Source organism: Tubulanus polymorphus, chromosome 10 (genome assembly GCF_964204645.1).
Source record: "Tubulanus polymorphus chromosome 10, tnTubPoly1.2, whole genome shotgun sequence".
In the NCBI taxonomy this organism is placed as follows: Eukaryota; Metazoa; Nemertea; class Palaeonemertea; order Tubulaniformes; family Tubulanidae; genus Tubulanus; species Tubulanus polymorphus.
The window spans coordinates 12,432,886-12,454,496 of record NC_134034.1 but is presented as its reverse complement, the minus strand read 5'-3'; the positions used below and the strand labels follow the sequence as shown (position 1 = coordinate 12,454,496).

The 21,611-nt window shown below is 37.4% G+C and overlaps 1 protein-coding gene and 1 long non-coding RNA gene across 2 annotated transcripts; one reads left to right on the top strand and one right to left on the bottom strand.

The window, feature by feature from the left end:
• Window positions 1-2,116: 2,116 nt before the first annotated feature.
• Window positions 2,117-4,744, bottom strand: LOC141911892 (uncharacterized). The gene is made up of 3 exons (XR_012620093.1): window positions 4,466-4,744; window positions 4,266-4,380; window positions 2,117-3,999 (listed from the first exon to the last, which is right to left on the bottom strand). It is a non-coding gene; the product is annotated as an uncharacterized LOC141911892 (long non-coding RNA).
• Window positions 4,745-11,227: 6,483 nt separating this feature from the next.
• LOC141911686 (ATP-dependent RNA helicase DDX42-like) lies at window positions 11,228-21,459 on the top strand. Its single transcript, XM_074802687.1, has 17 exons — window positions 11,228-11,342; window positions 11,694-11,999; window positions 12,980-13,118; window positions 13,622-13,846; window positions 14,393-14,533; window positions 14,998-15,117; window positions 15,879-16,055; window positions 16,663-16,791; window positions 17,104-17,203; window positions 17,558-17,605; window positions 17,916-18,013; window positions 18,094-18,187; window positions 18,878-19,060; window positions 19,575-19,801; window positions 19,931-20,026; window positions 20,242-20,352; window positions 20,768-21,459. The coding sequence occupies exons 2-17, from the start codon at window positions 11,713-11,715 to the stop codon at window positions 20,996-20,998; spliced, it is 2,406 nt and encodes an 801-aa protein (XP_074658788.1). The 5' UTR covers window positions 11,228-11,342; window positions 11,694-11,712; the 3' UTR covers window positions 20,999-21,459.
• The last annotated feature ends 152 nt before the right edge of the window (window positions 21,460-21,611 follow it).

The window sequence follows — 21,611 nt, the reverse complement described above, 5'->3', positions numbered from 1 at the left end:
ACTATAGTCGACTAACTCAGATAACCGAAAGTGGCCCTGGGTTCGTGAAAATGATTCACGGACCGGCCGCGAAAAGCAGTTAATTTTATAGCAAGGCAGTGAAATGGGGGTGTTACTAAAAACCATGCGCTACTAAAACGAAGACCTATGCACTTTGGGGTATTAGAACTATGCATGACTAAAAAGAAGTCCGAAGATACTCGAAATCATCACTTGAGGCGCTCTGTACCACCTAAGCCGGAAACGTAAACTGCCTGGTCGGTTTTCTCGGGTGCATATAGTTTTCGTTTTTAGTAGTGCTTCGTTTAAGTAACACTTGTTGAAACGAATGACAAATATCAAAATCAATTATATTTATTCTCATACAACAATTATACAAAATGCCAGGTTTGTGCTCGAGGAATTATAACGTAAGCTCCTCTAACACGGACTTTCAAAAACAACTAGTCCATTCACCATAGGCGTATAAACTATAAACGAGAGTTTATACGCCCATGGTCCAACCATAGACTCTAAAACAGAAACGTCTATGGCCCACAACCATGGACTCTTAAACCGTGAGTCCATGGCTCCCCGCACTAAAACCAGAGATAAACCTGGCCAAATACTCTAGAAAGCGTAGGATTAAGTAATCAATCTGATTTACATTCTAACATCATTTTATTTTCACATATCATATTATTAACTTTTAGCTTATTTTCTCAAATTTTAATAGTAATTTTATTTCTATTACTATGTATGAAATTGTACTAACTTAAAACAAAGTTACATGTAAGGTATTTAGAAGTCTTTATCTACGATACATTTCCACTGCAGCTGATTTATAAAATTTGCATCAATAGGAAAATGACAAAAATACACAAAGAATTGTAAACTTTGATCCATAAGGGCCTTGATGAAAATAGTATTTTATGAACCATTGATAAGCACCACAGCGAAATAAATACATATATTTGCAATACACATAACTAAACAATTGAAAATTTTTTACATGAATGACGAACATGTATGTTGTTTTATTACAACAATTATACCTGCTAAATGAGTTATTTAAAAACAGTTCAAAATAAAAACATTAAACCTACAAATTCACTCACTCTGGGAAGCCTAAGGTTAACTAATTAATCTTAATTATTACAAGAAATCTACAAACATTGCCAAATTTTCCTCGTCTTTAAGAGATTTCTTCAAACATTATCAACTAGCTTATTACAAATGTTACGTTTGAGCGTAACAAAGCAGGGTCCGATCTAAGCACTTGTCCAATTGCCCGGGACAAGTTTATTTTCATTAGGGCATGCAGATTATCATAATCACTCGTCCACCGGGCTTGTATAATTCTATGTTTCAAAGCTTTTAACCCACTCGATGCAAGGGATGATTGTGTCACAATTGGACTGCTCATGTAGGGCAAGTTGACTTTTGAGGGGGCAAGTGATATTACATATGCTTGCCCCAATGTCAAGTGGCATTTATTCCTTAGATCAAACCCTGCAAACTATCATAAAGGTTTTTTTTCTTGATAATTTAAGATAAATCAAGTATTTTCATATAAATGTGGTTTGATTGGCGAAGCTAGGTATTCGGTAACTTCTTAATTGTATTATTCAACTTGGATAGTAGATATAAATACAACTCAATATAAAAATCATAAATTCTTCGAGTCCAGATATAACAGGCCCCACGCAGACGTGGTTAAACCGATAATCAAAACAAAGCTAGGACAATTGACCAATTAGCACTGCATCCTCAAGTTAGCCTATCAAGCAACTGCTCCTTATATTCTATGCTCCTGCTATTTTCGACAAGCCCTTAACTAAATCAGTATTTTATGAACCACTAAAAAGCACCACAGTGGAATTGTTGCTATAAAACTGAACAACTTAAAAGTTTCAGCGCGAATGATGAAAATGTACATCGTTTTATTCACACAATAATAATAATCTAATCGAGGAATCACCATGCAAGCTCCTAATTTCCAAACATGCAAACTGTGTTACAATAACAGTCTCCAACATAAAAGCATTAAAACTAGAGATGGAACATACAGATTCACTTTGGAAATCTCAGTATCAACTAATCATTACTTTCACTAGAAAACTAGAATTTTGCCCACTTTGCCTGTCTTAAAGATGTCCAAGCACCTTGGCATTAAATACTAAGTATTCTGATGTTCTTTTCTGTCAGCTTCGAAAACATCAACATAATCATACAATCGGTAACTAATCAATAACATCAATTACTTAAGTTTAGAGCTGTTTTACATTCTTTCTAAAAAGTAAAATGTATGTACCAGATTTTAAATAGTAAGTCTATCCCAGTATAACGATCAACAGTCACAGCAGTGATTGAGCGCGGCTAGTTGAAAGGACGGGTCGATCTTTCTTCACAGTTATTCAAAGCATTCTATCATATCAGTTATTTTCTTTAAGTGTGTTCGATTTAGTTAAGGTTTATGGTTATTTGTTTTGTTCATTACAATAACTGAGTCCGATAGAATGCTTTGAATAACAACAGAAAAGATCTCGGGTTTTCGCTATACTTAGGGAAGGTTGTTCGATAAATGAAGAACCTTGTTGATGAATATTTAAAAAAATGCCTTTTCATGTAAATAGAACATTAATTTGTTGTTTGTTTGTATTGCTGTTTATTACTTTTAATCTATTTTTTAATATTATCTATTTATTTATGTGCTTCTATTTTGTATTATTAACTATCGATTATTTATTGGTTTTTTGATTTATTTTGTTATTAATTTATGTACTTGTATTTTGTACTATGTATCATTTAAACTCCTCTATTTACAACTGCAGGCATTTTTTCACTGTAAAGTTCTGGGCCCATTTAAAAAAGCGCTACCGATTCACTGCCACTCCTTAATAATCATTATACACCCAATTTGAAGTTAAGTGATTATTCACGAGAGCCATCTCGTGATATGGATTTACCCATTACAATAAAAGAAGTTCAAACAGCTATAAACGATGTTAAAACGTTCAAAATTAGTCCTAGCTATAACTTTATGTCTTGTTAATCCTAGCTTAACCTCTCAAATGTAAATAATGGTCTCCTTTCAGATAAAGCTTTTGTTTTCAAATACGTAGCTATGATCATCAAACAGTTTGATGGAGGCTTACAGGTCGATGTGAAAATCGACATCTACGATTCATTTGTCAAATTGGTTACATGGGCCGTCCGAAAATATCAATGCCATCAAATTAGTACATCTACAATTCAGCAAATACTTAATATTTGTACATCAACACTGGTCTAACGCTATGTCCTATGTTTCCTAACTACGTGATATCTATACCGACAAATAGCCAGTTGACTATGTTTAACTATGGTAAGTTATCAATATCAAGTTGAAACTATATCTCAGTTTAGGCGTTAACTCGAACAGACCTACGAGTCCAAACTAGGCGCTCGACTCCGACATTTACCCCTAGTGACTAACCTAACTTGACTTATCTATCAACCACGGATCGAAGACCAATATCTTGAATTAATGGAGCTTAGCTTTTATTAATAGACTCTCACATTGGATAAAACATTATAAAATAGTTTCCTCGAAAACACTATATTATCGATCAGACTGGTTTCAAAAAGGTGATAAGTAAAAAATCAATACTTTACTACAGAATTCTGCTATTGTCTTCGCCGCTCCTGGATCTCAGTGTTTATAACATGCACTATTATCTATGCTGCTCCTAATAAGATGCACTATTGTCTTTGCTGCTTTTAAAACATTGTTTATCCTGAATCAGTGTTTATGAAATAATCCATTAGTTTTGCTGCTCGAATCAGTGTTTATAAGATTCACTATTGTCTTTGCTGCTCTTGATAAAATGTTTTATAGAAATCAAACGTCGAGTGATTAATCCGTCACTGGCTCCTCAACTTATCACCTGGGCTTCTGCAGTTTTCATCAGGAAATGGGTCAATCAGTAATCGTTGTGGGTGTCTTCTTCAGACCATTATTTCCGAGATGTAGTTTGGCTGAAACAAAGTGAAGAAAGCAAAACATTTCAGACAGATATATCTATCATAATTTACATGTCATTTCAAATAACGAGCAACAATGTTTTTCACAAAGTAAAATTCATTGACGTCAATTGCCCAATTTAAACCCCAATAATCAATTACAGTAGTAGGACTAGTTCATCACTGTTTAAGACTAGTAAGATCAGCCATGTGGACCGGTAGATTTTGATGATAGTCACTTATTAAATGATATTCATATGAGGCCTGAAATCTATATATACCGGCAATAAAGATTGCTGGGTTCAGTCATGCCCTTTTCTGTGCACCGTTCCAGTTTGTAGATTTTGGCCGAGTAGTTGATCTCAAGCTGGGCTTTTTCTGATAGTTGAAACTTAGCTGCAATCATAAAAAGATGATGTCCTGTTATCACAAAACATTACATAAAGAATAAATCGAAATAATTCCACATATATCAAGTTACCTTTCATGATTGCTGGGTTCGTTATTGGAGACGATCATCTCAGTTGGTTGACCTTTAGTTATACATTTTTATAATACATTTCTTTGGTATTTTTTTTTCATGTAGTCCGAAAGTTTACAATAAGATAATTTCGTCTAAGTTATACATTTCTTTGGTATTTTTTTTCACGTAGTCCGAAAGTTTACAATAAGATAATTTCGTCTAAGTTATACATTTCTTTGGTATTTTTTTTCATGTAGTCCGAAAGTTTACATTAAGATAATTTTGTTTAAGTTATACATTTCTTTGGTATTTTTTTTCATGTAGTCCGAAAGTTTACAATAAGATAATTTCGTCTAAGTTATACATTTCTTTGGTATTTTTTTTCATGTAGTCCGAAAGTTTACAATAAGATAATTTCGTCTAAGTTATACATTCCTTTGGTATTTTTTTTTTATGTAGTCCGAAAGTTTACAATAAGATAATTTTGTCTAAGTTATACATTTCTTTGGTATTTTTTTTCATGTAGTCCGAAAGTTTACAATAAGATAATTTTGTCTAAGTTATACATTTCTTTGGTATTTTTTTTTTATGTAGTCCGAAAGTTTACAATAAGATAATTTTGTCTAAGTTATACATTTCTTTGGTATTTTTTTTTTATGTAGTCCGAAAGTTTACAATAAGATAATTTTGTCTAAGTTATACATTTCTTTGGTATTTTTTTTTCTAGTAGTCCGAAAGTTTACAATAAGATAATTTTGTCTAAGTTATACATTTCTTTGGTATTTTTTTTCATGTAGTCCGAAAGTTTACAAGGTTGAAGAATTTTGTCTATACATTTCTTTGGTCTTTTTTCGAAATCGAAGTACAGATATAGTCGTGTGATCGGGGGTCAAGTTTACATAATTTTTTGGGTCGTTTTTTCCGTATATATAATAGTCCGAAAGTTTATTGTAGTTTGTCTCGGGTATATGTTGACGTCTTCATCCTCCAAGTTGTTTGTCCCGCGTGTTGACTAGGTAATGATGTTGTTGGAACGTCCGAGGGTGTCATCGGACTCAGTCCCGGAGTCGGATTCTGGATGGTGCTATCACCAGACTTCTCACCGCCAGAGTTCTGGCTAGTGAAATGACATTGGGAAGAGAGCATATTAAGTCAAGATGTTTGTCAGACAGAGCCTGCATCTGTGATTTTGGATATCTATATTACAAGGTTAATTTTTCTGCCTATTTCAATACATCTGTGATTTTTGATATCTATATTACAAGGTTAACTTTTTTCTGCTTATTCTAATACATCAGTGACTTTGGATATCTATACTATAAGGTTAACTTCTTTCCGCCTAATTTAACACATCGCGATTTTGGAAATTGGGAAATAATTGGGAAATTTAAATAATAATTGGGAAATTCGGTTCCAGTTCATTCAATTAATCTTCCAACCAGTCTGAGCCGGCAAGCGACTGATTGGGGTCAATTAAGTTGACTGCCTATTTTAATACATCGAGATTTGGAATATCTATATTACAAGGTTGAAGATCATTTGGTACATTTTATGACTAGTTGATTAGTAGTATTGCTGAAAAAAAGAGCAGAATCTTGTGAGCAGAAAATCCTTTTGAATATCTAATCATAATTAACGTGTCAATTCATATATATAAGATCAGCAATGTGGACCGGTAAGTAGATTTTGATAATAGTCAATTATTAAACAATATCTATATGAAATTCAACTCATATCGTAATTAATCTATATTCTAGATATCTAAGCAACGGTTGATTATTATAGTTTAAAAACAATTCGACTAAAGCATCTTTAGTCATCTCTAGGAATACCAGAGTTACAACAAATTTAGTAATGCATAATCAATCTTATCAAATTGTTTTTGTACTGTTTCTATCTTCAGAGATTCTTGATGTTTTTCTTTCTTGGGTGCTAAACACTCAGTGACCAGTAGGCTTTTATTGAAACCCAGGCCCATCGTACAGTGCAAACCTGCTAGTAATAATGCCCTAAATACATTTCAATTGTCAGTTAAACCTTGTTCGTATTATCAAATTAACTTCATCGTCAATTAATAAACTTTAGGAGATTTGTTTTCTACCCATAGGTGGTGACATCTGTACCCAGTGAAGGTTATTCTAATCCATTTCAGCAATTCTGAATATTGCTCCTAATATATACAATGATCTTGTAATTATGATAATATAACTAACTGTGCGCTGCCAGCATTGATCCTGGTCAACATGGTTCTACAGATTTAATAAACTTTGAATCATTCCAACGCCTTGACAAATCCAGAATTCTGCAAAGCCTATAAAGATTCAATAAATCCCACGCCTAAGAGACAGAGTTTAAACACACCCTGTTTTCTTTAGATATCAACCAATTAGATTATATAGTTTTCTTATCAACCCTTGATTTGAGCACTTTTACCTTATATGAAGATGCTGAATTAATCTTCATCTTAGATACCTAATCACTCAATTAATTTCCTAGCTATAATTAAAATTGTCTCAGACAATATTTTATACGGGGCTTATATTTCTACATGACGAGAATTTCAGACTATTTTCACTATTTCAAAATGCTTATTTTGCATAAGAGCTTTTGATATCTAGTTTGACGAATACAGAATTCCCCAAAACCTAACTGATTCAACAGATCCCACACACATGTCGCCCAGTTATGACGCAGGTGACATTGCACGATACAGTCATCTCATCCACTGCACTATTTTTTAAATAATTTTCACTTATTTTCATTACATTGAATTAATTTTAATTAATCTTCTAGATATCTAAGCGATCCATTAATTAGTAATCATACTAGCTACATTTTAATAGTCAATTGAACATGGAGCCTGAAAATCTACATGAGTAGAATTTCACATGTGGTGAATTCATCACTATTATGAATTCATCAGAAATTAAGATAAAAGCGCATTTAAGTGGTAAATTAGAAATTCCCTTAAAGCCGAATTGCCATATAATCTTTATTTCCCTTTTATAGTAGTACACTGTGTATAAGGACCGAAAGACCTTGTTATGACTGGACCTCCCTGGTGCGGTGCAAGACATGATGCTAGAAAATAGTTTGAAGGAGAGGGGTTAGTAAAAGAGAGCTATTAGCAAGAGGAATAAGACCTAAGTTTAGGATATCCTGTCAGAATAAGGCTCTCAATCTGACATACACAGTGAAATTGAAATATTCCCCCTTCCAAATTCAGGAATGTATTTGTGCACATACAGATTTGTTTTATCTCCCTTCGATCAGAAGTAAATCTGTGTGAAATGATTTTGGCAATTTGTATCAAAACTAATACAGCTGTACGAAGACACAATAGGTTCACTAGATACAGATAAATAAATGTATTCAGATACACATGAATCAGCTACATTTTAAATGTCCATGGACCTGAATTGATAACAATTTCACATAACATATTGAATTTACCTTAATCGTAGATATCATATAGTAATACATTAATGAGTAATTCACCTTTGATTCTATTTGTCAGTTAAACAATATCTATTATGCGTAACTTGACACACAGTATGGCTTTTAGATGAATCAGTTAGGTTTAGGTAAATTTTGGCAATTGTGAAGAACATGACCAGTTGCCATAAGTACGTCAGTTGGAGATAGAATTACTGATCAGTCGATGAGACTGATTCAGATGTGCGCATACATATATCAGCCAAATTTAAATTTTCAGTTTTTACGACATTTATATTATGGACCTGTATTACATACTGTATAAATAGTTTTTGATCTTAGAAATAATGAATTCATCTTTATTGTGGATCTAAGCCATTGGTTAATGAGCAATTTTTCCTAGCTATATATGATAATTGTCAGTTAAACAATAATCATTGTGCAAAACAAGGCACAGAGTATGGCTTTCGGGAATGATTTGAAAGCTTTGTTTAATTCTAGATTTGTCAAAGTGCTGAGACCTAATCACAGTTTCTTAAAGACCTGCAGTCCATAGTTTTATCTACACCAGAAGCATTTTTCATCAAACATTATAAGATATTGAATGATTGCTTATATCTAAGCGATTGGTTAATTAGTAAATTGTCCTATCTTTATCTTGATTGTCAGTTAAACAATAGTCATATGAGGCCTGAAATATCTACGGTACATTTGAAAAATTTCAAATGTCACAATTTGAATTTACCTTAAATGTGAATTTACCTTAATTTTACATACTTACAAAATCTTTCAATCAATAACTGACCAATCTACATTTTAATTACGAGACCAAAGAATATTAAAGGGACCTCACTCAATCATTTCGTCTAATATTGTAAATATTCAAGCAATCATTGCCTAGCTATATTTCAATTTACTACCGGCCACAGAGCTTCAATAAAGTAGTGCGGAGATGGTGAGCTTGACCAGCGTCTCTATCCTCTCCAGTGCCTATGCATTCTAACCCAGATATGAAGAATCAACTTAGCTTTATGTATGTATGCATTCCTGTTGCCATGCAGGATGAGGTCAAGACTGCCAGGTTCGGTTGCGGCAGGTCTTTGGTGGTCCTTCAAGGTGGAGTCTTTTGTGGGCACTTCTGGTGGGCAGATTTTAGATGGGCCTTTACGGATTAACCTGAAATGAGTAAAAGAACAATATTCTGTAGTTACACAATCCTTTTCGTATCACGCATCGTAATTTACATGTGTATCAACTTAACTTTCAATATTGCTGAATTCAGTGTTCTTTTTTTCGGCATCCTCTTCGTTGTAGTCACCTTCAGCATCTTCTTCTTCATCTTGGGAGTCCTGAAATTAAAAAAAAGAGAAGAGCGATGAAAACCTGGTACGGAACAAAACTAATGTTCGAAAGCTTTACAGCTCTCCGTCGCCGGTCACATGCCCAGAACACCAGACAAAGAGCCAGCCAGGAATATACTGCCCTCTACACGCCCTCACACAGAACGCGAAACCCAGGATGACGACGCCTCACATTCCCCATCTAACTGCAGGATGTACTGGGCGACGTCAGTAACTGACACACCTGTAAAATTGCACGAAACACAAATAGTGCAGTACAACCAGCTTGACCGGGTTGAGATTCAAGATCTCAACTAGCACCCAAAAGCGTGACAAGAGACTTCATCCACTGACCGAGGTTATCACAAGGACACAATGAAACTAGCACTCACAAGCCGACGAGAGACTTCATCCACTGACCGAGGTTGTCACAAGGACACAATGAAAACTAGCACTCAAACTAGAAATCAAAGAGCGTGACAGTAGAATCATCCCTCAGCCGACTCAGAATACCAGAAACAAAGAGCGTGACAGTAGAATCATCCCTCATCCGGGCGGTCGCAAGGACACAATGAATGCTAGTAGCGTGACAATCCAGTATAACCGCTCCATTTGTATCCCGCGCAATCCCACAGATATGCCCGTCATTGACATCACTCAGCACACTTTGTAGATAGGTGGGGGCAGTGAGGCCTCGTCATCCTAGTTTTCGTGTTCCGTATGAGGGCGTGTAGAGGGCAGAATTTCCTGACCGACTCTTTGTCTGACCTCCTCGACACATGACCGGCGAAGGAGAGCCGACGCTTTCGGACATTAGTTTTGTTCCAGCAAACATTGAAATTCGACAGAGAAATCGGCCCTGAAAAATAAAACGGGTTAGAACCTGGAAAAAAGAACGGATTAATGAACACGGAACAGTACAGGACAGTACAGAGACGAACAGTAACACATAAAACATAAAGACGTCGTTCCTCAGGAAGCAGGAACAGGAGCGGGAGCGCAGCGAAAATCGCCAGGAGGAGAATCCACGGTAGCATGTTCACAGTGTGAGTGTGCAGAGGTGAATGGTCTATGCTTGTGTACACCGTGGTCAGCCGGTGACGTATTCAATAGCGCGTGTCAGAATGATATCAACAACTCTGAAAAATCGCTATTGTGTCTCTATTGTTGAATGGGCTTACATTATGAAAGGTTCCACCGCCGGGTTGAATACGCGCCAGTAGTCAGCTGAACAATATAGTGGAGGAACTTTAATAAGGCCATGAAATAATATAAATTACGTACTTGTTTCCCAACAGCTACTTCCGAATTTATAAGCCGCCGCCTGTTTTTTTTTTCTTAAATTCTAGAATGATTTATAAATTATACCGACCGATAGCACTTCAGTTAAAGATTCACACCAACACAGGTCTCCATATAATAGAAACCGCATTTACTAATGAAATTAGTTTATTCGTCACAACTACGTAAGGACAGTTCATGCACCCCGAGATAACTAACTCACACAATGCACGAGGAAAGCGGTCTATTTGAGTCATTGAGGGAAAACCCACTAATACCATGTATTCGTGATTAATCACCATTCGTTAATCACACCTGTCAATAGACAGATTTGCATTAAAAAAACTCCTTGATTAAATTGAGGGGAGACCTATAAGCTTTTTTAATTACTTGGAGCACCGATCCTCTGAAATTCTGCCAAAAACTTCATGCTAACCACTCATAATCTGGAAAAAAAAAATAATTTGTTTTAAACGGTACATCATCTTGTAAATTTAGGAAAGTCCATTAGAATTTCGTTTCTTGTTCCAATTTACTCATCCCATTTTTGATTTTGGTCAAAGAGTATGGCGGTATCAAATCATGCGTACAGGGTCAGTCTGTCCATGAGGATACTAGTTGTGATAAGTCAGACAAGTCATTGAACAAGGTCGCGCAGCCTAACCAGAAGCCAAATCCGGCGCTTACTCAAAGTCCAAATCCGACATTTACTGCTGTAGTTGCAATGAAGTTGAATTGAATTGAATTGAATCGAATCGTAGACGGGTTTTTGCGTTTTTGGGACTAAAATGAACCTGTTTAAAGATTGAAATTCGGGTCCAAACACAGAATAACGCATCGTGAGTAGAAGTACCGTGTGGTGCGTGGTCAGAAAGACTGAGGATTTGTTTAATGTGTTTACAACAAACACCCTTCCCGTCCCCCTGTCCCTCACAAAAATTGAAGTCCAGGCTCAAAATCAGTTAAAAACGACAGATATGTTGGGAATACCGACTTCAGTCACTGGAGCTCTTGCCAGCACTTGGTTGAAGAGATGCTGCCATGTCGATGCCTTACTTACGCACACAGCCAGTGCTGACACCAAAGCAGGATGGGCAGGGGGGTCATAATGAAACTAGGCCTACGATAATCCTGGTTCAATTGGATTTTGAATATTCATATAATAAAAACGACGGTACATTTTTCTGCAGAGAGAGGGAGCTGTTTGAAATGTATCATAAAGGAGGAGACGGCCGACCGAAAGGATTCGGTTTCGGAGGATTCTCGATGTCGTCGTCGAGTTCGGACGGCAGCAGTAGCGGAGGAGGACGCAACAGAGACCGCGACCGCAGTAACCGCGGCAGCGACGGTAAGAATCGCGGGGTCGCGATACCGCCGAGTCCGGTCGTATCGCAGACTCCCGGACGCGGTTACGAGAATCCGTTAGCGATACCCCCGCCGATTAGAGGAGGCACGTACGGACAGATCGGTAAACGCCGCGTCAAAAGCGAAGAAGAGTAAGTGTTTGAGAGATCTGAATATAAGATATGTTTCGATAAACTACGCACGAGTTCTAGGAAACAGTTCGGGACTTGGGCTTTTGTTATCATTGTCGAATTCTCTCTATATTGAAGAATTCATTGATCCGCTCCTGATGAGTTGGGTCGTCGTCAAAAATTGGATATCTGCATAAAAAATTTGTTTTAAAAAAAGATGGCTGGGTTTCTTAGATGTGGAACCGAAAAAATACCTGGGAACATTTTGAAATTCGTCAGTTATAACCATGGTTTCTGATTGTTACTACGGTGTTTCTCACCCAAAATGAGGATTTACCCCTAATGTCCATTTCAACCTGACTTGAGAGCATTCCTGGTGGCCTAGCTCGCTCATTTTTGGTAGTACATACCTGATAAATGTCTAAGTAGGACCAGAAATGACAAGCAGTCGACCTAAATCATCATTTTTTAATCCATTAGAAACTGTGTTGAAGGATATCCAAAAAGTCTTCACTGAAAGGGGTTAAATGAAGAAAAGAGACTCCATGATTTGAAAGTTTAACAATATTTTTCCATGCCTACGTACCAAACTTCAGTTGGTAGGCATGGAGACATATTGTTAAACTTTCAAATCATGGAGTCGCTTTTCTCTCAGGAACCCCTCTCAATGCATATTTTTTGGATATCCTTCAATACAGTTTCAAATGGAAAATGATGATTTAGGTCGACTGCCAATGCATTCTGGTCCTAATGAGACTATCATCAGGTATGTACTACCAAAACTGACTGAGCTAGGCCACTTGGAATGCTCTCAAGTCAGGTTGAAATAGACATTAGGGATAACTTTGATACTAAAATGTGTGTGATAAATAAATCCTGGTAGTTTGTCGATAAAAAGCCAATTGTTCGGATGTGAAAATTCCGGAGTTCTTTAATCAGACTCGTGTAGAAATAGAGATTATTCAAATATTCGATAATCGTTGATCGTTTTTGATTTGTAGTTATTTCGACGAGGAAGACATAGAAGAACACAAAGATTTAGAATATCAACCGGTTCCCGGTAGTCCTACCTTCGATAAAAACCTAAATGATTCCGATGATAGCGACGATCCGCTTGATGCATTCATGGCTGGAATTGAGGTGAGGATTAACGTTGCAAATTTCATCATCCATCCTACCAAAAAGTTTATAAAGTCATTGAACTGTTAGTTGAAAACTCTGCATTTTTGGAATGATGGATTTTAGTTGAAAACCGATAATTGGAACCTCTTGATAAGAAAAACTGCCCTCACTGAGGATATCTTATTCCTCACACGCTGGCCTCTTACCTGGAAATCAGGGAAAAGTCAGGGAAATGTGTAGAGATTGGCAGATCACGCGTAAAAACAAAACAAACAGTTTCCGTCCATGTCTTAAGTATTTGACTGTGTTAATCGATTGAATTCTTAGATCGAGTCAGAGTGAGGAAAAATGACTTACATGTCAGGGAATAGTCGGGGGGAAAGTCAAATGAAAGTGGCCACCCTATTTTAATCATTTTGTCAGGGTAGTTTGGTTTAAAAGGGTCGGGGAAATCTTGGATTCCTTGGTCCATAAGAATTCCAAAAAAACTGATCGAATTCTTTTCACTAACCGCGGCGCAGTGTGAGGTAAAGAAACAGACAGGAGCAGACGTCGAAGACGATGAAAAACAACCGAAAAAGAAACAGCAGCAGCAGGCGATCAGGGACGACATCGAGGAAGAGGACGTTCAGGAATCGTACTTCAGATACATGGAGGAGAATCCGCTAGCCGGAGTTTACCTGGAGGATGATACTCCGTTAGATTACGACGAAGAGGGAAATCCGATCATTCCCGAGAAAAATAAGGTATGTTTATATCGCTACAGGAGGAGGGGGAGGGGAGGAGGAGGGGATGCTGGCATCCTGGATAAATAACCTCTGTTTACACAGTAAACTTTCAGTGTAAGCTCATTTTGGTTCTATAACCAATCTCACAACTTAAGATCTGTCTAAACTCATTTTGGTTCTATAACCAATTAAACAACTTAAGATCAGTCTAAACTCATTTTGGTTCTATAACCAATTAAACAACTTGGGATCAGTCTAAACTCATTTTGGTTCTAAAACCAATTAAACAACTTGAGATCAGTCTGAGTTCATTTTGGCTCTACATTCAATTTAACAACTTAAGACCAGTCTAAGCTGATTTTGGTTCTATGATCAATCTAACAACTTTATTTTTGTTCCATAGCCAATCTGACAACTTAAGAACAGTCTTAAGATTTAAGACTATTTTGGACGTATGCTAGTCGCAAAGTGCAAGTTGAGACCAGTATTCACGAAAGGAATCAACCTCAGCTAAAAGCCGAGTTCAGGTGTTTTTCCTTATATTTGTAATATTTTGACTTACAGATAATCGACCCGCTTCCTCCGGTCGATCATACTATGATCGACTACGATCCGTTTGAAAAGAATTTCTATACGCCGCACGAAGAGATCAGTCGTCTTTCGCTGGTCGAGGTCGATCAACTCAGACGTACGTTAGGAATACGGGTAAGTGCTAACTCAGTTCTCGACTCTAAGGTAGAAACGTTTGAAATTAGCTAATTTCATCTCAAGTCCTCTGGACCAAGTTCGCCAAAGTTCTCTGTTAACATTTGACTCTTGGGTTAAAACATTGGGAAAATGTCTACTATAAAACTTCATATAAACTTTTAGTCGCTATGAAAAATTAACAAACCTCCTGTTGAAGTTGATACTGAGTCTATATTATAAAGACTCAGTGAAGTAAGTTCGATTCTGGGCCCAGTTCTTAAGTCATGGCTTAAGACTTAAGACCAATTTAAGACCGTCTTAGTTCTATAACCAATCTAACAACTTAAGACCAGTCTTAAAATCTAAGACCATTTTTGGACTTAAGTCTCAACTGAGGAACCGGCCCCTGATGTCTTAAAACCAGAGTCAATTGCAGAACCGGTTAATCAGATCGGATGAAACGGTGTGAATTAATTTTTCAGGTGTCCGGATTTTCGCCTCCGAAACCGGTGACGAGTTTCGGCCATTTTGGATTCGACGAACAGTTGATGAACGCGGTGAGGAAGGCTGAGTACACGAAACCGACGCCCATACAAGCACAGGTGAGGTCACACGGTTCAGGTGAGGTCACACGGTTCAGGTGAGGTCACACGGTTCAGGTGAGGTCACAGGGTTCTTACAGATCACGGAAATCAACGAATTACGCATTTATTACATTCCATGCAGTGAAAATCAGACAATATTGTGACTGTTCTTGACAATCTGGGAAAATTCAAGGAATTTGAATTTTTGGTGTCTCGTTCTTGCTGGTGACGAATGACGCAAGGAACCTTTTGATAAGAAACTGCCCTCACTGAGGATATCTTATGATTCAATCAGGGAATTTGAATTTTTGGTGTCTTGTTGTTCTTGTTGGTGAAGAGTGACACAAGGAACCTCTTGATAAGAAACAGCCCTCACTGAGGATATCTTATGATTCAATCAGGGAATTTGAATTTTTGGTGTCTTGTTGTTCTTGTTGGTGAAGAGTGACACAAGGAACCTCTTGATAACAAACAGCCCTCACTGAGGATATCTTATGATTTAATCAGGGAATTCGAATTTTTGGTGTCTTGTTTTTCTTGCTGGTGACGAGTGACACGAAGAACCTCTGTGATAAGAAACAGCCCTCACTGAGGACATATATGATCTAGGCCTTAATGGGGAATAATTTTGTCAAGTGTCAGGGAAATTTAGACTGCTGATCTGTTAGAACCTCAGAAAATATTTTCGAAATTATGCAGTTCTAATCTATGAAAGACAAATTTCTAGAAAGAAAAAGACTTAGTATTTAGCAGTTTAAATGTGATGGTGATATTTTCAGGGAATCCCGGTCGCTCTTTGTGGACGGGATATAATCGGAGTTGCGAAGACCGGTAGCGGTAAAACGGCGGCGTTCTTGTGGCCGTTATTCGTACATATTCTCGATCAGAAGAATCTCGCTATTAAAGACGGACCGATCGGATTAATACTGGCTCCGACTAGAGAATTATCGCAACAGGTTCGTAGAAATATTTTTGAAATTTATTTTAATCCGAATCCAATTACGAGAGAGACTGATCGATGCCCGGATGGTGAATAAGTGCATGACGTCTGCTTAAGAAATTGTGAAAAAAATTGGAAAAAATCTGTGAAAAGTTTTGAAAACGTTTTTATGACATGTTGTAATTAATTGTGGAAATAACATTATTATTATTATTATTAAAATCGCGAATTGCATGACGTCTGCTTAAGAAATTGTGAAAAAATGTGAACAATTTGAAAACGTTTTCTTGAAAATCGCTTTGGAACTGAAAATGGATTTTATAATAACATAAATGGTTCCGTTCAAATCGAATTGCGATGGTCAGGTTGAAATGCATTTGTGAAAAATTCGGAAAATCTCTGAAAAGTTTTCTTGAAACTCACTTTAACTGAGTATGAATTTCATTATATCATAAATCTTTACAAATCGAATTACGATGGTCAGGTCGATGTGCTATTGTGAAAAATCTGTGAAAAATGCATGTCTGCTTTAGAAATTGTGAAAAACTTAAAGGTTTTAGAATATTTTCTTCAAATTCACTTCAACTGAAGATGAATTAAAGGTTCTTGTTAACGTTTTTTAGATTTACCACGAAGCGAAGAGATTTGGTAAGGTGTTTAATTTTCGAGTTGTCTGCGCGTACGGCGGAGGGAGTATGTACGAACAGGGAAAAGCGTGCGAAGAAGGGGCTGAAATTATTGTCGCGACGCCGGTACGTCACTTCATATCCCCCCCCCCCCCCGCTTTATAGAAACGCCAGTCTCTAGCCATGATTGACATAATCAAAACCTTCTATACAGAAAAGCAGGAAGGCCACTTACAGGGGTCAGTTGCTGAAAAGTTGGTTACAGGTAACCAATAGTTGACATTGTGGCAATTAAAAGTTCATTTGTTACTATGGTATTTATCCACCGGTTATTTTTATCCACCTTCGAGCAACTGCAGCCCCTGTAAATTAGGGAAAATTCGGGAATTTTCTTGTCTTTAGGGTTGATTTTATTTGCGTTTCTCTTTTAATTTTCAGGGTCGATTAATCGATCTCGTGAAAAAGAAACATACAAACTTACAACGTGTGACGTATCTAGTATTCGATGAGGCCGATCGAATGTTTGATATGGGTTTCGGTGAGTTGGTATTTGATGAACCGCCAGTGTCTGTCAAAACATTTGTCATTCTGATCCCCTGCCATACACTGTCGTAGAGCTTAGTCTAGAATTTTCTCACTTAACTATGCTTAAGATGAAGAAATTCTATTGCTAACCCTGGTGTGTTACTTTGCTGTAAAAACTGGTCCGAATGTGGAAAATCCTGAAAGTTCATTAATCGGAATTAATCGGACCCCTGTAATACCAGTCCAAGCTCTACGGCTATTTTAAACAGTGTTCATGTCATTTGCCTTTGGAAGCTTCTCCGCAGCGCAACACATTTGCAGAAGATGATGTCGATGAATTAAATACCATTTTTGTGTTTGTTTGTAGAGACACAAGTCAGATCAATAGCTAATCACGTTAGACCGGACAGACAGAGTAAGTTGTTGGTTTAGAAGTGACCGTCTTAAAGAAAAAAACCTGCAAATATGAAGAAAAACTAGCAGCAGCAGTAGTAGTAACGTAGAATTAGAATAAAAACGAGTTATGAGTCAATTCTATGAGTTATTTTCAAACTCGGCTGAAAATGGCTGATAGAATTGAATCGAAGTCTTGCGGCTCTTTCAGTATTTCTACATAAATGCGGCTTTTCTCTCGATTTAGAAATGATATTTTTCACAATCTTTAGCCCCCAAATTTACAAGAGAAAAAAATGCTGATTCGCTGTTTGCTATGTTTTCATTTCTAGCTCTTCTGTTCAGCGCTACGTTCAAACGTAAAGTCGAACGACTGGCGCGAGATATATTGACCGACCCGGTGCGCGTGGTTCAAGGAGAACTCGGAGAGGTTCGTTTTCGATCGTGTTTCTCGGAGCGTCTGCTCGGAGGAACGTCGATTCGTGTATCGTTTGTTGTTTTATTTTTCAGGCGAACGAAGACGTCACTCAAATCGTCGAGGTTTTACCGGAACCGGTCGCGAAATGGATCTGGATCAGAAAAAGACTCGTCGAATTTACGTCCGGTAAGGAGAACTCGAGAACCCGCCGATCGGCTCGAGTTCGTCTGCTGAACCCAGAATTCGCTTCTGACGCAATCGTTTTGACCAGATTACGCTCTCTGCCTATTGTAGATATAGGGATCATTCATTTATTACGTACGCATTAGGGGAGGGGGAGGGATTGCGTACTGTAATGCTTAATGTATATGAAAAAATGGCTGATTTTGCGTACAGAGGGGGAGGGGGGGTAGAAAAAGTCAAATTTTATGCGTACGTAATTAATGAATGATCCCATATTCATATTCTTCCCTGTGGGGAAATCAGGAATTCTGATTCTTTTCTTAAAAATCAGGAAATTCTGATTTTTTTTTTTGGAAATCGGGAAATTCTGAATTTTTTCTTAAAAATCAGGAAATTCTGACACTTTTCTTAAAAATCAGGAAATTTTGACTCTTTTCTTAAAAATCAGGGAATTCTGAATCTTTTCCAAAAAATCAGGAAATTTCGAATTTTTTTCGTGAAAATCTGGAAAATCTGACCTCGTGAAAATATGCAAATTCTGACTGGTTACTTGAAAATCTGTTTTGAATTTTGAATTTCCTGATCCGTCAAATCCCTGATAACAGGAACCTGTGATCTCTGTGATTTCTGTGATTGAAATGAATGAGATTTCTCAACACGTAATTTGTGTTTTTGCTCTCTCCCGTTTTTCAGTTGGTAGCGTTCTCATATTCGTGACGCGTAAAGCAAACTGCGTCGAATTATCAGACAATTTGAAAAAGAACGATTTCTCGCTGGGCGTTTTACACGGAGATATGAGTCAAACGGAACGTAACGAAATCATCACCGGATTCAAGAAAAAAGATTTCCCCATTTTAGTCGCCACCGACGTCGCAGGTTAGCAATGAAAAAAAAAGAAGAGAATTAGAGAGAGATTTAGAGAAAGTTTGGTCTGGTTTAGAACTTACAAAAGTGAAATACATGACTCTGTCACTTACTGCGGTAAAATTGAGACTGGTAAAATTCAACCCAGAGTTGGTGTCAGATACTGAGTAAGAGTTTGTGAAATACAGTAGACTCTGTCTCTTACTGCGGTAAAGTTAAGACTGGTAAAATTCTACCCCGAGTTGGTGTCAAATACTGAGTAAGAGTTTGTGAAATACAGTAGACTCTGTCTCTTACTGCGGTAAAGTTAAGACTGGTAAAATTCTGCCCCGAGTTGGTGTCAAATACTGAGTAAGAGTTTGTGAGATACAGTAGACTCTGTCTCTTACTGCGGTAAAAAAGTCACCAACTTCCAGAGTTTCAACGGAAATTGAACCAAAACAAACAGTTTACCGATTTTATAAATGCAGAGAAAAAACATTTGTAACCTTTATTTTCACTGATTGAATGTGCTATTGTATTACAGCTCGTGGTCTCGATATACCGAGTATAAAAACCGTAGTGAACTACGACGTGGCACGAGATATCGACACTCACACGCATCGTATCGGTCGAACGGGTCGCGCCGGCGAGAAGGGAACCGCGTTCACGCTGATCACGGCTAAAGACAAAGATTTCGCCGGTCATCTGGTGAGGAATTTAGAAGTCGCCAGTCAACTCGTTCCGCAGTCTTTGATCGATCTAGCGTTGCAGGTTAGTTAGTTTCTCGGCGTAGTCTTTTCAGAAGTGATGGTGCATATAACTGAACCTCATTTTAAACTCCGTGGACGATGAAATAAGCCCTCCATGAAAATAACTTATGGTTATTATTATTATTAATAGAATCCTTGGTTTAAGAAAAGTCGGTATCGTAACACGAAAGGCAGGAATATGGGAGGAAAAGGATTTGGATTCAAAGATCGACCTGGACTCGGAGCTGTAAGTATCTCACGAGCCAGTTTCAGAAGTTGGTTTGAATTAACTAGTGGACAAATACCATAGTAACAATGGAATTTCAATTGTCACTATGTGAACTATCCACTGGTTAAACTCGAACCAACATTTCAGCAACTGCAGCCGCTGATAATTGTTCCTGAATTGTCGCGATCATGCGGGGGGTGTACTGTACTTTAGAATTATCTTTCGATTTGTAGGAAAGTAGTACAGGTGGCAGCACTGGTTCTAATACGGGATTCGCGGCATACGAACGAGGGGTCCACGGACCTCAGGGCGATCGCGTCGCTTCAATGAAAGCTGCATTTGCAGTAAGTGATTTGAAAATTTAGAAAATTTCTGTGTTTGTTTACGCCCCTCCACGAAAAACTGTGCGTACTATCGGAACGCTCCCTTCTTAGGCGGGCCTAGAACTTTTGATTAATTTCATTTATCTTTCGGCTCATGTTAAATTGATTTAAGAGTTGATTCTCGTGAAACTAAGGCCTGAAGAAAACTAGATAAGCAAAATACGTTCTAACTTGGTTTCTTTCTCTAAATAATTGCAAAAGCTCATAGAGTAATTTTGAACTCTTCAGGGCCTGTTTGATAATTTGATATGATTTTGATAATTTTTGATAATTTATAAGATTTGATCCTCCTTGGGAACTTGGCCCAAAAAAAACTAAAAGAAAACAATAAATACGTTTTGAGATAATTTGATATGATTTTCTCGTCGTTTTCCAGTCACAGTTCAGGAGTAATTTCATCTCGAGCGACGGAGGATTGTGGAAACCGGGCACCGGGCATATCGAACTAAAACAAGACCCGCTATATCAACCGGCGGCGGCGACGGCACCTGCGCCGCCAGCTGCCGTACAACATCAGCTACAATCGTCGTTCCTACCGCCGCCTCCTCCGCCGTCGTCATCGGATCAAAACTCGCATCGAAAACGTAAAAAATCTCGCTGGGAATAAATTTTCCCGCGGAGCGCGACTCGGACAGGATTATTTTGCCAGTTTTTCGCCACGGTCGAAGAAACTGTTTTGACGTTTCTCGAAAGTGACGTTGAAATTAAGTTTTTACGACGATTCTCTTTAAAAGAGGTTTTTGTAGCAAAATGCATTGAAATAATGTCAAAATTTCTCATAGAAAATGGCTACTCGTAATTAGTCCCCTTATGATGTCATTTGAACAATGATGTTATTAATTGTCACGGTAACAGTCATGGGTTAATGGACACGGGCGTCTATTTTTGATGCGTCTCAACTATGCTTGTATTTTTACCGAAAGACATCCTCGCTTGCCAGGGTTTTGATGAGGAGGCTATCGAACCCTGGCTGAAAGAGGGAACGCGGGTGTAAATTTTTGTACAAAAGAAATATTTGTAATGAAGATTTACTTTGATGAATTAAAATGCATACTCGATGTATATAAAACAAGGAATAATCGTGTTGTCTTGTGTGATTTGGATCCAACCTCAAAAGATATTTGGATTTTTGGGTTTTTTGAAGTTGAGAACTTTTTAATTTTTTTCAAAGGAAATCTATTATTTTTTGAGGATGATGGAGAATTCTTTCGTCTAGGAAA

Coding starts and splice junctions, on each gene's coding strand:
- LOC141911686 (XM_074802687.1), top strand. CDS start 11,713: ATGTATCATAAAGGAGGAGACGGCCGACCGAAAGGATTCGGTTTCGGA. Junction 16,792..17,103: donor AAATTATTGTCGCGACGCCG/GTACGTCACTTC, acceptor TTTAATTTTCAG/GGTCGATTAATCGATCTCGT. Junction 17,606..17,915: donor CGTTAGACCGGACAGACAGA/GTAAGTTGTTGG, acceptor TTTCATTTCTAG/CTCTTCTGTTCAGCGCTACG.